Source organism: Morone saxatilis, unplaced genomic scaffold (assembly GCF_004916995.1).
Source record: "Morone saxatilis isolate NCDOM2014 unplaced genomic scaffold, NCSU_SB_2.0 Contig18, whole genome shotgun sequence".
In the NCBI taxonomy this organism is placed as follows: Eukaryota; Metazoa; Chordata; class Actinopteri; family Moronidae; genus Morone; species Morone saxatilis.
In genome coordinates, this window is record NW_023339740.1 from 17,334,060 (window position 1) to 17,350,658 (window position 16,599).

The 16,599-nt window shown below is 41.3% G+C and overlaps 1 protein-coding gene across 1 annotated transcript; it reads right to left on the reverse strand.

The window, feature by feature from the left end:
* Nucleotides 1–2,751: 2,751 nt before the first annotated feature.
* On the reverse strand, nucleotides 2,752–15,733 carry prdm2b (PR domain containing 2, with ZNF domain b). The gene is made up of 7 exons (XM_035661744.1): nucleotides 15,619–15,733; nucleotides 13,825–13,928; nucleotides 13,373–13,525; nucleotides 12,408–12,534; nucleotides 9,782–9,886; nucleotides 5,118–9,646; nucleotides 2,752–4,433 (listed from the first exon to the last, which is right to left on the reverse strand). The coding sequence occupies exons 1-7, from the start codon at nucleotides 15,731–15,733 to the stop codon at nucleotides 4,416–4,418; spliced, it is 5,151 nt and encodes a 1,716-aa protein (XP_035517637.1). The 3' UTR covers nucleotides 2,752–4,415.
* Between the last annotated feature and the right edge of the window lie 866 nt (nucleotides 15,734–16,599).

A 16,599-nucleotide genomic window follows, 5' to 3' on the forward strand; every position in this document is an offset into this window, starting at 1 on the left:
GTTAAGCACTTTAAAACAACCAAAGCTGACCAAAATGCTGTACAGAAAGCATGACTGTAGACAGTCTTGTTTAGGTAATTTAATGGGGTTTAAAATGCTTTATTTGTTTGTATTTATGCTTTATACTGTTGGATGACCACACCTATCAGGTCAGAAGTAACACAGGCTCTGAGAGTGCAGAAAAAAACACTGCTTGTAGGTTACTGCTTAAAAAATACAACTTGTAGTTTCCAGTTACAAATCCAGTTTATCTGAAAATTGGCAATCTACAAATTTGGAGTTGGTTTTCACTAATATCTTGTTAAGCTAATCTCCAAAATACAGTTAGGTTACTGATATCGAGTTATATAGTTAAATACTTTGTATATTTGATTTTGTTAGCGTTGCAGCCCTAAGTTGAGTCTCTTTTCACAAAAACATGCTTGTCTTGAACCTTCTGCGTGTGGTAATTGACTGCCAATCCCCTGAAGCAGCCTCTGCACTCTTCTACGTCTTAAATCTGCCTCTCTGGTGTATCGTAGTTTATTTCGTCAAGCCAGGCACAGAGCTGCATGGAATTGCATTTTTATGAATAGGGCTGAAGCACTGTACACAGCAATCAAGAGAGAGTGCAGTGATATTTCACCATGACAGCATGAGTATGGTACAGCACACTTCCAAGAGCCCATCCCTACACACACACACACAGCTGAACACCCATAAACTACATCCAGCCATAAACTATATCGTCATGGCACTGGGGCAAATAAACACATCTCTCCATCCCACTGAATAAAGAAAAACCCGGCCTGTGGATCAAATCCAACATACAGATTGTGTTTAATTCATAACCCCATCCATCAACATGATAACCCCCATGTGCTGCGTGAGGATCCAGTCCACAAGAGATCTGTCCTCTGAGTTTGTTTCCAGTGCTGGAGGCACGTTTTTTCCACACACCGTCTGTCCGGTGGGCTCGATAGCTCATTAATGTACGTTGAGTGTGATGGATGGGGTCCGGACAAAAATAATCTCAGCAGATGCACACAGGCCAGATGAGACCTTGAAAAGGTACTCATGACGACAAACTCACCAGCAGTGACTCTGAGATGCTTTGGTTTTTCTATCCAGGGTAATAAACTGTTTTTCTCTCTTTTCTACAGGGTAATGTTCCAGAAAGTTAGATTTACTCATTATTTTCTAAAGGAATAGGTGTAATACTTAAGTGTAATGCTGCTACGATGGAATCCATTCAAAAGGTTTCTCACACATTACTTTATTTTATACATAAATTATCCAAAAAAACATCTTGAAAGAAGTTTACTGTAGCTAAGTGTGTACTTTATTATTAATACATTTGCCTCAAATACTTATCCAGAGGTAGATATTTTTGCATTTCATAATTTTTTACATGTGAATGGGGATTTAGTATTATTTATTATATATGTATAATAATATACATATTAAAAATATTTTATGTTTTATGTTTCTAAATATGTACAGTACTTATGTGATGTCTGGTGATAAATTAGATATGTTTGATACGGAATGTGACTTTATAGGTCTGTTCTTTGCTTTTGTTGGATTTTGATGTTGCTGTTTGTTGTCTGTACATTTGGTTATGAGGTTGCTAGAGTTTCTCTTAATGAAAAAACATTCAATGTGATTCTGCCACAAAAATATAGCACACTGAATCATTAGGAATAACTGATTGCGTGCACAATACAGAAAAGTTTAGTTTTTTCATTCCCTTTGAGATATTAGTCCTGTGATTTATGACTGTAATATGAGAGTGACCTTAAAGGTAACAGTGACGAATAAGAAACTAAAGATAAACCAGTAAGACACTTTAGCTGCAATATGGTGCTTTGCCAATAAAAACAAAGATGGGAGATAGCCAGGCTCATATAACTTCATTTAAAGAACATTTTACATGATTAAGTTATTCAAAGTAGAATTAATTTGATTATTTCAATACAAATGACCCCTTTAAAAGGTATAAACCTTATAAAGTAAATATATAAAATGTATGAGTAACAAACTACTTTTGCACAATTGGCTACTGTTTCCATGTTGATCTACACAAAGCGAAGCTACGCAGAGGTGGTAAGAATTTAAGGTACTGTATGACTCACATATCAACCTCCCTGACAAGTGCACTGCTCCCAAAATAGATACAGATCTCGCAGCAACTAGTAAGCTGACGATGGCCATGGCCCTACGGTAGCAGCTTACTGACCAGCGGAGTAAAAGCAGCAACTTCAAATCTGATTTATGTTAAGCACTAGCTCCTATCAAATTCAAATAAAATGGAAACTAAAATGTCTTTCATAATCCAGCAGGTCCCTGACAGGCTGTAAGTGGAGAAGGTAATCAGCAAATGTAATGTGGAAAACTTTATTACAGCCTCAATGGCAGGGACATCCATTATATCAAAAAAAAGAAAAAAAGAAAAAAGGTCTCCGTGAATAAAACAGCCCGCAAGGAGTCAGACCCACTTATGAGTGCAGTTAATCACGTTCACTCTATACACGCACAAAGTAATTCTTGATGTTTACATAACCAGTAAACTATAATATAGAAGTACATTGCACATTAAATCATGAACTTGAAAACTCATTTTCTATTAAAGATAGAAATTTAATGGGTGGAAATAGTCTGGATCAATGTTAGAAGACTGTTTGCACCCATTCAATCTATCTGTTTATATCCACATCTTGCAGAGCGGGGTGTAAGAGGGAAAACTCGTAAGCAGAAACAATAAAAGCTTTACACAAATTGAAAAACTTTTTTTTATTATGTCAATTACAGCAATGTTTTACTTGAGGTCATTCGGGATTTTTGTCTTTGTTCATCCTTAAATACATAATCTTGATGCTGAAAGGCAAAAACATGAAAATTTCTTGTGGAAATATAAATTAGCTTCAAATCATATTGTTCAATTTACTTTCCTGTAACATGCTACAAGCGTTTAAGCACTGCCTGCTATCTCTGTGGTACAACTGGATAAGGTCAAGAGTGAGAAAGTGGGGGGATATAAACTAAAAATAAGAAGCTTTTCATTGGTACAGATACCAAATATACCAAATATATAAACTGACAGAAACAAAGATGACTTTGAAAAACCCTTTGAGTGAAGTCACTGTCGCATGGTAAAAAAACGACACATGAAACAACTTTTCACAAGTCCAGTTACAACGGACAGAAAAAAATAAAAATACAAAACACTGCTGCATTCAATTTATTCGAGGATTTGACTTATTATCATGCATTTTGGCATATAAAAGTTGGTTCATGTGTCATTTATATGCGTCAAATTGCTTAACGGAGAAAACCAATTTAGAGAATTGTTGACAGAGAGGGTTTAAATGAATGATTTGCACAAATTTACCAGCGTCTGCAAAGCGCAACAGACCTGAATACATTCCATTATTCACCGTTTAATTAAGCCAATCTTACTGATCCAGCTCGAAAATTTTGGCAGTTTGTTTTAAAGTGCTGCAAGAACACTGGGCTGAATGAGAGACATTAAAAACTCTGTTCAAGACGGACATTGTTTTAAAGAGACTACTACATAATTCCCATCATTTTACAAATGGAATTACCTGCTAACTTCAGAAAAAGAAAAGAGTCTGAGAAAGCAAGTAAAAAAAAACAAAAAAAAACATGAGACATACTTGAGATTTAGACCAAAGGAATAGCTGTCAGGCCGACACATCCAACCATAACCATACACATACTTACCACACACGTATACAGTGTTCCTGAGGACCAATTGCTGCAGTAAACAACTGCCATTTTCATTTTTGTTTCCCAAACAAAAATATGCCAATAAGATATATTCTACAATATAATGACTACAGAAATTTAAATCAAACATACATACTTTGCAAATCATGTATAAACTGAAGTAGGTGCCCGTTGGGAGAGACATGGAAATTGGCTTAATCTAGTTTATACTCTATTCAGCACATGCATTAAGAGACTCTGGAAACATCCAAAAATCTAAACAACCAAATAGGGAAAATACGGAACGGAAGAATAAACAAGTTTCCCTAACCCTAACTGATACATGATTGCCATTTGCAATATATCAGCTTCCCAACATAACGGAGCCCTAATGTTACTGTTTTGGGTCAAGTAATGACTCATTTTGTATATATTAACTCATTGTCATTTACAGTTTCTTTTTTCCTTTTTTTGCAAGGCTGGCTAAAATCAAGGCTCAGTTCAGTTCATAACATAGATGGAAGATAAAAGAGAGTTCCCTCCTTAAATCCAACAAAGGCAGTTGAGATAAGCAGACTGTATTGAGTGAATAAGCCCCACGCAAAAAAGGTCAACCTCAGTGCTGTCAGTGCCTTGATTAGTCCAGAGCGTTGCCTGAGAGGTGAGCGCCGCTTTCCCAGGAAGAGCTCAACAAATGTCCACATGGCTCACTTCATCAGCACCTCCTGTAAACACACAAAACAAACAAAAAAGGTGAGCTACACAGGCTGCAACCATTAGTCAATCAATTAGTTGATTGACAAGAAACTCTGTTAGGTTCTAGATTGTGAGAATTTTGTGCTTTTCATATCTCAACATAAATATCTGTTAGTTTGACAACAAGACATTTTAATGCTCTTGGAAATCGTGACGGTAATTTCTTGCTGTTTTTAGAAGTTTTATAGACCTTACGATTAACTGAGAAACATAGATGGCAGAAAAATGTACAATAAAATGAAAAGAACTTGTTAGAAAGAAAAAAAAAAAAAAACAGACACATGATATATGAGCACTTATTACTCCGTAATTTGTTCATAAATTCAAAACTCAGTTCTCCAGCAGCCCTTTCATAAAAAGGTCCCTAACGGCTATTTAAGAATACTGACCAAGACAGAAACAGAGCTGGACAATTTGCAGCTAAAAGATTTAATTGTCAGCACAATTTATGTGGACAGACCGTAATGGAGGCACTTACTAAACTGAACATATCTTTGGCAATTCTGTAGTGCAAATACTTGTCACCTATCAGCTGCCATATACAGTGACACCCAATATATCTGCAATATGCCAATATTGGCCTGGCTAATTTGTCTGCACTACAAGACAAAACATGAGATACATAGAAACACACACAAAGGGTAGTGTCTCACCTGAGTCTCTTTTGGCTCTTGAGTTGGTGGTTCCTCAGTTTTCACCTCAGCAGAAGGAGCTGTGTTGGCCATTTGTAAGCTCCTGGTGACTGGACCACCTACTCTGTCCCTTGCTCGAAGGGAGAACCGCTCCTCCTTCTTCAGCTGTTGGGGTGGAGGTGATTTGGCGTCTGCTAATCTCTTGGGTGCTGCCTCTTTGCCCATACGCTGCATTCTCATGGCTGGCCGCGGCTGTGCAGTGTCACTGGGAGTGTCTGGGGCTGATGGGGTGGGAGGTAGAGACTGAACATGGCCCTTCTTAGTTTTTTTGCGAACAGAAACTGGTGCTGGGAATGAGGCAGGCCTCTTTAGTCGGCCCAGCGTGGCTTTTCCTTTGCCTGGCTGGGAAGGCTCAGGGTCTGCTGCACTAGAGCTACGAGCTCTGGTCTTTCCCAGGGGTTTAGGCTCGGGCCCCGTTTGCGGTATTTCATAGTATGAAGCTTTCTTCCTAAGATTTTTGTGTCTATCTACCACAGACACTGCCTCTTTTTTCACCTCTGCGAGACCTTTTTTGCCCTTTTTAACGACAGGCTTCATGGGACAGCTGACCGCCATATGTTTACTGAGACTTGCAGGATAAGTAAACGCCCGACTGCAGTGGGGGCAGACGTTAGAGGCCTGTTCTTCTTCAACTTTAACAGTCGCCTTCTTCGCAAAAGTGGCAGCTTTATTTTTCTGTGAAATTGCCTTCTGGACCAGCTGGTTTTTTTTCTTACTAAGGGCGCTCATTTTTGTTTTACCGGTATCTTGATTAAAGTTAAGTCTCTTTGGCTGACCCATTCTACGGAAAGCACTCTGACCTGCAGTGGCTGCTGAGGGTGACACGACTCCATTCGGACTCTTCACTATTTGTTTGAGGGGAATGGGGTTTTTCTTGGGAGTGTAGCGCTTCTTATCACTAGCATTGGCACAAGCCAAAATGTGCTGGTGCAGTTCGGGCATGTTGTCAAAGCTGTTGCCACACTTGGTGCAGCGAATGGCAGTGCTGAAAGTTTGTGGTATGTTGTGGGTGGTGAAGTTAGTAGCTGAGGCCACAGAGCCAGCATGGGAACGACTATGATAAGGAAAAGGGGGTGGCTTATAACTAGGGTAGTGTTGATTAATGCCAAGGCGGACATCTGGGCCTTTTGGCTTTGCTCCTTCTGAGGCCATGATCTTAATTGTAGTGTACAGCTCCTCATTGGGATCTTCTGCCTTGTCCTCTGCATGATTACCATTAACATCAGGCTCTTCTTTTGTTAAATCAGAGTCACTGTGTGGAGCAGCTTCATCAGTCGTCTCTGGTGCTGGTGATGAGGGACTGCTCTCCTCTTTGGCTCTGGATGGATCTGTGTAGTTTTGCGGCCTAAGCTTGCCGCTCTCTACGGTGTTATGTGAACATGTCTCATTCGGATGAAGATCCTTTTGGTGCTGCTGGAGGTTACAAAGAAACGCGAACTCCTTGGAACAAACAGAGCACACAAAGATCCTGCCCACTCCGTGTAGTGTTGTCCTGTGAGCGAGCAGTGCTGGGGCATCCCCAAACAGCTGCACACAAAATTCACACTTGAAGGGCCAATCCACAGCATGCTCTGTGATGTGTCCACTGAGCTCTTTGATGGAGTTAAACGGCTCCTCGCAGACATTACACACAAAAGTCTTGCTGTACGATGAGTCGATTTCCTCCGCCTCAGATGTTTTATCAGACGGTTTATCAGGAGCAGCAAGTTGAGGTGACGACTCATCCGGAGGTGCAAGACTCGTGACGGACAGCTCATCTACGCAGTGCAGAGGCTCTTCTTTTATCTTAATCTGTGGGAGGGACTGTGAAATCAGTGATTGGGGTGTATCATGTGATGCAGGAGGAGGAGATGATGAGGAAGGTGAGGATTCTGGCTGGGAAGAGAGAGCAGCAAGAGATTTCTCTGTTACTGAATCAAGGTTTTGGTTCATTTTGCCATTCAGCAGACTGCCAGTTGTAGTCAGCGAAACATCTTCTGTAGTGGGCAGATCTACTGATACTGGCATAGGAGAGCTTGATTTCGCTGAAAAATTAAGGGGATCATTAAGTGGAGTCTTCGGGGAGTCCAGTGGCTCAGGGATATGGTTCTCTTCCGCTGACAAAATCTCCTCCGAGTCTGACAGGGACTTGCGTTCAACTGATCTCGGGGACATTTTTGGCGAGAGGACAGGAAGAGGTCTCAGTGCAGCGGGGTCTGAAGGCTGAGAGAGAGGAGAGCTAGGCATATTCAGCGGAGAGGGTATGGTAGGTAGTACAGGGGGAGGCGGTGTTGGGGATGTCACACTGGAGGTACCGGGGGAAGATGGGTTCATGGTGACGGGAGTCAAAGAGGGCGGAGAGGGGTGGGCAGACTCTGATGAAACATTCGGAGACCGAGAATGAAAACAACTTATGTTTAATGGGCCCTCGTCTCCTGGCAAAGGTAGACCTACATACTCATTCATCAGCACCTTTTCAAGCATGCTGGTGTTAGGTTTTCTCTTTTTTGTCAGTGGCTGTGGTGTTGGACTTCCTTTTAATTCAGGAGTCTCGACACTGCTCTTCCGATGCAAGCTTAAGTCAAGTGCCGAATCCCCAAGCACCTTGTTCAAGCTATCACTCCTCCTACTGACTGAGTTTGACAGATCCAAGGGCTGCTGATTACAGGAGTTTCCACCGCTACTTGAAGAAGTTTGGCCCTGCATATTATTTCCAGGAAGGCTGTCTCCATCTTCCTTGTCCAGTAAGCTCCCAGGAGATGACGCGCTGTGGCTTTCCAGCTTTGGCACCTTAAGGGTGTACGAGCTCACCACCTCGGCTTTACAGCTCTCTGTTTTACATGCAGGACTAAGCTGTGGAGATGACGGGGGAGAGGCTGTTCTTCTTTTAAACCTGCCTGAAGCCCCCGACAGTGGCGTGACTGACAGCGGGGAAGCCAGTCTTTGGCTTTCTGTTATCAGGGCAATGGTTGATTTCTGAATGTCTTGAGTCTGAAGGAGCTGTTTGAGCTTCGGTGAGAGATAAACAGTTTTCTCTCGTTGAAATCCTGATGAATCTGCAGCTTGTTGGAACAGTCCACCCACTAACAAGTTCGATGAGGAAGATGTAGAGGATGATGAAGACGATGAAGAGGCTGTGAAAGATGCCGTTTCTGTCTCCACTTTAAGGCTGGGAATAAGTGGGGGTGTTGATGTTCTTCTTTTTGCCGCTGGCTGGCCAATGTTGGAGACTTGCTTTGCAGCACTATTTCTACCCTCCACCTTCAGTGCCTGACTGATCTGATTTGGGCTGATGATGACGGTGTCCAAACCAAACAGAGCTGCAGATCTGGAGTCCACCTCTATCACCTCACAGGTGCTCACGGAACTGGTAGACACAATCTTGCCGTCAATGTAGAAGCTCAAATTCTCAGAGATGTTTTTGGATATGTCAACTGCGTAATCATCCCTGTCTACCTCATCCTCTGTGTCCGCACTGGGCACGTAGACGGGCGGAGGGCTGGTGCTGGGGGACTCATCAGGCTGTTGCTGCACCGATGCTTCTTGCAGCAGCATGCCTTTCCTGCGAACTCCTTTTGGTAACAAGTGCCGCTCGTGTATTCTGCGTTGGTGTCGCCGCATGTTGGTGTGTGTGCCAAATGCTTTGTTACAGTACTTGCAGGGATGGAGTTCTTTAGACTCCCCATTTTCATCCAAGATAAATGGACGGTCGGCATGAGGCCCCAACTCCTTTCTCTGAAGCTCAGAGTTGTGCAGAGGTCCTCCTGTAAACTGGGACCCTATGGCTATATAATTACTAGTTGGGCTGGTGCAATCAGGACTTGAACCGTCTGTGTGCACCACAGGACTGAGTAGACTGGCAGTCCCAGCGAGAGAGCCAGGCCTTTTTTTATTAGGCCCACTCTCGTGCCTCCTCTCGTGCCGCCGCCTCCCCACCTGTGAACCAAATGATTTACTGCAGTAGCGGCACTTGAACAGTTGTGTTTGCTGGTTGGTGATGGCATGAATGTGATTGTGACGTTCCAGACCTTGTCTGGTGGAGAAGTGGCGCTCACAGTGCTGACACGGATAGGACTCTCCGTGGGGATCACCTTCAAGGTCACCATCGGGGTCTGGGTCAAGATCAGGATCAGGATCAGGATCAACCTCTGGTTCTTGCCCTGCAAGTGAGGAAGACTCCAGCTTTCCCTGTGAATCCTTATGGCTTTCTTCACCACGGGTCAGCGATGGGCCAGGCTGCTTATTTTGCGTGGAATCAGCCACAAGTGAGGGCTGAGCAGTGTGCTGCTTTACTTCACTTGGTTCCTCCAAATTATCGGCATCTACCTCGTCATCCTCCTCCTCCTCCTCCTCTTCTTCTTCCTCATCCTCCTCATCCCCAATTCTCCCGTCCATCATCACTACTGACATGTCTTCCACATCTCCATGGTCAGTGCTTCCCATGGGATGGGTTTCCTGGAGTTCCTGGGAGGGTCCTAAGGTCGATGGCCTCTCATCCTCCTCCTTCAGACCTGTAAACAATTTATCAGGAGTGTCAAGTTGTGCAAACCATTTCAGGAATTTCAATTAACCAAAGAAATGCTAAATGAAAGAGTGGGTAAAGAAACGTAAATTTGCCGACTATCCATAACAATAAGTCAACTTGCCTTCTTCCCCATCCCACATCTCCTTGACAGCAGGTTTGGTTACACTCGTTTTCTTGAATCCACCCAAACCAGCCTGTCTGGCTCTCTCCAGCAGCTTTCTTCTGGCTGCAAGTGCAAACACACACACACACACACACACACACATCACTTTGTGTCAGGCTTGATCAAAAGCAAACACAGGTTTAAATATGAATGTGTATAAAAGTCACTACTATCTCCTAACATTTTCCACAAATAATAAAAAGCAGAATCCTCCTCACCGATGCACCAATAAAAATCACCATCATTAAACCAGTTCTTTCAACAGGAAAAGAAGATGGGAAATGTTTAGTTGCACAGTATTATTTCTCAAATACCACATTTTAGGCCACAATAGCTCTCTATGATTATTTCTTAATCATATCTTATTATTCTAATCTTATAGATTAATTCAACTCATTTTACTTTTTCATCTCATGTGCTCAAATTACAACATCAAAAAGCAGCAAGAAAAAAGTGACTGCTTTGAAATTCAATTTAAAACGTATGAATAAACCTTGCAGCCAATCCTAAAGCAGCCTTGCATTGCATTCAAAATAATGTGCTTTCATGCATCAGTAATTTAAAAAAAGACAACTGATAAACAAGATAGAGAACTGAGTGTCAGACTATGCCACTATTTTAAATGTCCAAGCCTTGTGTGACTAAAGAGGCTTCCCTGGCACCTCCTCATCATTGGAGTGTGTCGACAAGGTCACCTGACCTGGCCTACAAAGCCTAATTCATACCAGAGTAACACATGCTGCAGGTCAGTCATCTGACCAGCATGGTCCGAGGCATTCTGCTAAATCTGCAGCAGTTAACACAACTACCTCACATTTTTTATCATTTAACTGCTCTAGTTTTTAACAGCTGCAGCCCTTTTCTGTATTATTTTTTTAAATCCCGCAGTCACTGAGCAAGGACACCGACTCATACATCGTTAGGTAATAGGCATGTTGTTTTATATTATGTATGATATAAGATGAGGTTAGCAGCATAGGTAGGCCAACTTCATCACGGTTGACTTTGCAGTACAGCACAGGGCTGTCAAACGCCACCACACTGCAGTACAGATAAGTGATAAGGCTCTTCTCACAAGAAATGATACAAAACACATGTGACAACTTTTTTTTTTTTTTTTTTAATTAAAGACGACAACGATTCAAAGCTAAAAACTCACAGCTCTTATAGTTTGTTTTCAATTCATACCTTATTTTACAGACATTTCAGGGACGGACTTGACTTCCTGTATGTTGCCTATATTTATATGTTGATTAAATACATATAAATAGAGAGTCAAGAGGCTCTAAATCACAATTGTAAGCACCTACAGGATGTATAATCTAGACAGGACTGTTGAATTCCTGTGGTATTACACAACATTATGCCATACATTACAACACACTACACAATGTCTCATTCCCCTGTGAGATTTTAGACAGATAGGTGAAACAAGAGGTATCCAAACCAGACACTAACAGATCAGATAGCAGACACTGAATATATATATTATTACAAATGTCCCTTTATCCCCTCTCTACATGAACTACCCACATGATACAAAACATGGAAACATTATGTCCAAAGTTCATACTGACAGATGTAATTGTGACATAAAGCAACCAAGTTGATTTAGTCCTACAATTAGTTAATAACAGATCTTTCTTTATTTATTTTTGTATGTTTTTCATTGCCCATTAATCTATCGCGGAAATAATTCACAACAACAACAAAAAAAAAGACGTTTCTGTCATTTTAGTTACCGGGGTTTTGTTTTGATGCCACGGACGTTAACGCCATCAAACCAGGCTTATAACACGAGGCCGACCTATTATAACATCTCTTCCCATCCTATCGATAAGATCAGTTTTCAGTCATAATAAATAACTTCAGGCAGTTCTCCATCTGTTCCTGCATTAACACCGAGATGTCCGTGCCTTCAGACCTAGCCCTTTAGCTTAACGCTAGCATGCGAGACCAAGTCTGACAACTCGATGAACTGGTTCCTCTGGACGCAGAACAACGTGAAACCAAATGATAAAAACACTCGCCACAAGCTACACCGCCTATATTTAACGTTGTTCTCCGATACCTGCGCTCCTAAAGCCCCCCTTTGCACTTGAACGAGGAAGCTGGCTAGTTAGCTAACCTGCTAGGCCATCATCAAGTGTTGAGGCTCTCCGATGGATGGCTTTCATGCTTTCAGGCACTTCAAGGAAGGTCACATCCTCGACACAGTCAGGACCCAGAGGAGGAAAAGCTGCTCCAAAAAGTTACTCAGATGCTCGTTGAACGGCTGAACTGGGTATTTTTACGGCAACGAGTCGGTCGATCGGCGGTAAATCGGAGCTAAAAGCTGCCCGCAGCGACGAGTTTCAGGTCGGGTGTGAAAGTAAGAAAAGCCCCACACACACATCGCCACCGTTCACGTTAGCCGCCGCCGCTAGCCTGCCTTCATTGGTGAGCTAGCCGAGCTACAACTTCGACTGAGCTGCAAAAACAAATCGATCGGTGGCTAATCTGGCGCAGCGTGTGAGCGCCGCACACACCGGGGGGTTCGACCCTGGTACAAATGTCATCTCGGTCGTTCAGTTAGGGGCCTTACCTCGCTTCGCCCTGGGTGAGTTTTTCCTGTTCTGACTGCTGGCTCTTTCTTCCTCCAGTGCAGCTGTTATCTCCGGGTTGTCTTCCACTGTGTACCACACCAGCAGCTCCTCTCCCGGCCCGATAGGCTGCAACAATGAGAGATGAGGTCGGCCACCAATCACAGCCCGGCTTGCTGAGAGGCAAAGGGGGGGGGGATACTTGGGCCACTGTGCATCTTAGCTGTCTAGGGGGGGTATGGAATTTGACTTTGTCTTTTTTAACCATAGTCTGCACAATTATTGGAGTTACCACCGACCCAATTTAACCTCTTTGTTAGATTCGCATGGATCTTAAATGTGTATTAAGCTTCGTATGAACACATCAAGGTTAATCATTTCAGACTGATGCATGTGTGCTCTGTATTAGACATTATCCAGATCCTTTACTTCAGTAAAAAGTACCAATATAACAATATAAAAATACATCTTAACAAACATTCAAAATTAGGAGTGGTAGACAGCACAACATTTGTATTTTATCTGATAACATCGTCAAAATCATCAATAATGGCACCAATACGTTTTATTATTGAAAGCAGATAATGTGTAATGATTTATGATGTGAATGCAACATTAATATACACTACCTGTTCACTTTATTAGGTACAGCTATACAACCTAATGCAGCCTATTACAACAGTTCAGCCAGTAATTCTACCTTTAAAAAGATAATAATGATGTTGTGACTGACACTGAGGTACTCATTAACAATATGTGTATTATTGAGCTTGTATTTTGCAGTTGTTGAACTGGACTACATCATATTGAATGTTTTACGAACATGAGGGAGGCTTAGTATTTGACTTCTTAGTGCTTTTATCTCAGAAACAATCCAAACCCAGAAGTCTCTTTATTCATCCACTTGCTCACTACACTTCAGCCCATGTGCCCTTTGGTTGTAGGACTTACACGCCGTTTGACTTACCCTTAAAACTTTGTAGTAAATGGCTCTGTTGATCTCCAGGGGGAAAAGATTTTGCTCTTCACTGGAGCGAGCCCAGTTCACGTATCGCAGCCAGTTCCCCTTCGTGGGGTCTGTGGCGTCAACACACATCCAGCCCCGCGCAGGAAAATAAACCTACAGGACACAGGTACAAAGAGACAACTCTGGAAGAACTGGGACTGAATGGGGTCACCTCAACCTCGAGTGGGAGCGAAAACATAATCGGTAGCATCTGTCATAGTAATTTAATAACATTTTTAAAACATTTACAGGTAACAACAAATGTTAAAAAGGTACATGTGAACTCTTCTGACAACACTTTGACTACTCTTGATGCATAATGCAGTTGGGCTCGTCTTAGCTATGCAACGACTGTCACAGACCTGGAGTGAGTATTTTAGGGAAAGAAGCTAGCGGAGCAGCATCTAACGTACCTCCCACATGTAAACGTTACTCGTCACCTGGGACCTTTTTTTCTTCTCTCCAACAAATGGGCCGAACCTCTTGCCTTTAGGAATGACCCGAGTGGCCCAGACACCTTAAAAAGAAAAGAGTAAGGATGAACATCTCATGCCTGTTAGATTTGAGATTAGATCCTGTACTAGATGTTGAATTTAACCTAAGACTCAATGTTCTTCAGGATTGGAATGACGAGCACTGTGTGTAATTTCTGCTGCTGTGGGGTATCTCACCTCAAAAACATCAACAAAAGACGTTGTTTAATGATGTTGTGAAGTAAAATGGGATTAAAGGAGTTCTTTTTATTGTTAAAAATCCACCATTTCCCATGACAATGGTTCATGGACGAGGTAACGTATTTCAGTTTTATTCACATTGCGTTCGTCTACTTGCTTCCTCACGATGATGTATCTAATGTTTATATGGAAGTTAAAGCAACCAGAGGGTAAAGGTGACCAAATGAAATTCACTATTACCTAAAATAAAGTTCTGGATTTCTCTGGGTTTTATTATTGTTGGAAGTACACAACTCAAAAATATAACAGGTCTAGTAGTTTTTAGACATTTTAATGTGTAAATGTTACATATTATACCTTTAAGATTGATTGTGTTTTTAGGGTTACAGTTTGGAACAAATCTGTATGTGTGGTAGCCTCAATCTTCCAGTTTGAAAAGAAGAGATAAACAGGTGAAAATGTTCAGAGACAGTGTAGTTTATGTTTGACAGGAGATAGAGATGACAAACATGTTAGTTTGTTGAGGTTTTGACGGAGACAGAAACAAAATTATATTACTGCATAATGCAAAACACTCGATAAGTTTAACACTGTAAATTTCTATTATTGGTATAATCATGAGGACATTCATGATTATACCAATAAAATGGCTTGACTTGAAAAAGCCTTGTAGCTCACTAGGGTACAGTCCTTTATTGATCTCATGACTTATATTTTGAATTGCCACAAGGGGGAGCCTCTTTCCAGTCATTCCAAAATCCTAAAATCCTGTTCATCCCCCCCCAAAAAAAAAAAAAAAGTGTGGCAATACTATGAGATTTCAAACTATCTAAACTAGCTATTGGGGGTGTATCACACATATTCAAACTCACAACCCTGCACATACACATCTTCATCTCTACCCTCATCCACTGCCCACTGCCCTCCGCCATCTCATCAACTCATCACTTCTATCCACACCATCCACAAACTGTGTTTAACGGCAATTTTAAGCATATTTTTATGATTACAATAATATCGTACATCGCAATTTTTTTGGCCAGGATAATCATGACATTAAATTTTCATACTGTCCCATGCCTAGTTACAATATTAGATTAGTGATTCGTGAATAGTTTAGTCCAAGCGCTGTTACTTTTGAAAGAGTCTAAAATGGTCAAAGAGTTAAATGATCTTGCTCAGTTTGGTAAAATAACACTGACAACTTTTAAGTAGCTGTTAAATATTTAACAGTGTAGATTTATTTGTGAAATTGTTTTTTTATTGTTTACTTTCCTTTCTTTTACAACTTTATTGTATTGCACTTGCCCTTTCCACAATCTCCCCCCTTAGGGTGATTGATAATAAAGTTAACTGAATTCCCCAACACAGCCTGATCTCACTGTGGCCCACTATCACTGACTGCTGGAAGTCATTTTCAAACTCGTACATTAATGAAATGCAAAAGGACAAATCAACATGTTAATGGTCTTTAAAAGACGTTGTTAAGGTTGCAGTAGCTGTCTAAACAGAAAAGACACATTATGTACTCACCAATGCGGCTTTGATTTATAGCAGAAGGTCTGAGACTCAAACAGTCCGGCAAACCCTTCCAGACATGTGCTGGAATTTCATCTAGAGTTTCCACTGTCCCTCCAGTGATAGCCATGATCTACAATACATTTAAAAAAAATAAAAATAAAAGGCATCAAAACCCTGTGAAAATGTCAAATTTAATTATGCATGACATGTTGAACACCAGTAGATAATATCCTAATTTTAAAGATTGTATGAAGCAGATATTTTACCTGCTCAGGTTGGTTTCCACAACACAGTGGGTACCAAGTCTTACTGGAGCGTTATCACATGGACTGGAGATATATAGAGAAAAGTAAGTGTTTAAAGAAGCAGCAGCACACTTCATACAAACTGCATCTCAGTAAAGGCAACACGTCAACACAACGTGTTGAGATTTTTTGCATAAAACTAAAAACACGACACCAGAAAAACTAAAACAAGTTTACTACAGTATGACTCATTTCCATAGCGGTACTGGCCTGTCCAGGTTTATGACAAGAGAGTGCAGTGTCTGTGCTGCAATATGAGCTTCATGGAAGTTGTGACATGCAAATATAATGACAGGTAGACAGAATATTAAGAGATATTTCCATTTCCCAGTTAGTCTATGATAATAAAAACAAGAAACAGTGAAGCTGTGAAGCCCTTTCATAGCAAACAAGAGGTGTATCATATGAATACAGCCCGATTGTTAGGGCTGCAACTAAGAATAACTTCCAATGTGAATTTGTTAAATGATTAATCATTAAAAAAAGTTCCTATTAAATGTTACATGTCAGACGATATACAGTGCTTTACAATCTTACAGAGCCAATGCAATGTCTTTAAATAGCTTGTTTTGTTAGAAAACCCCAAACATAACCCTGAGATAGGATGAGCACAGCATCAGGAGGAGCTAAAGCTAAAATCTTTTGAAAACTCACAGTATGAGATGTAAAATTCTGGATGAAATGCCAC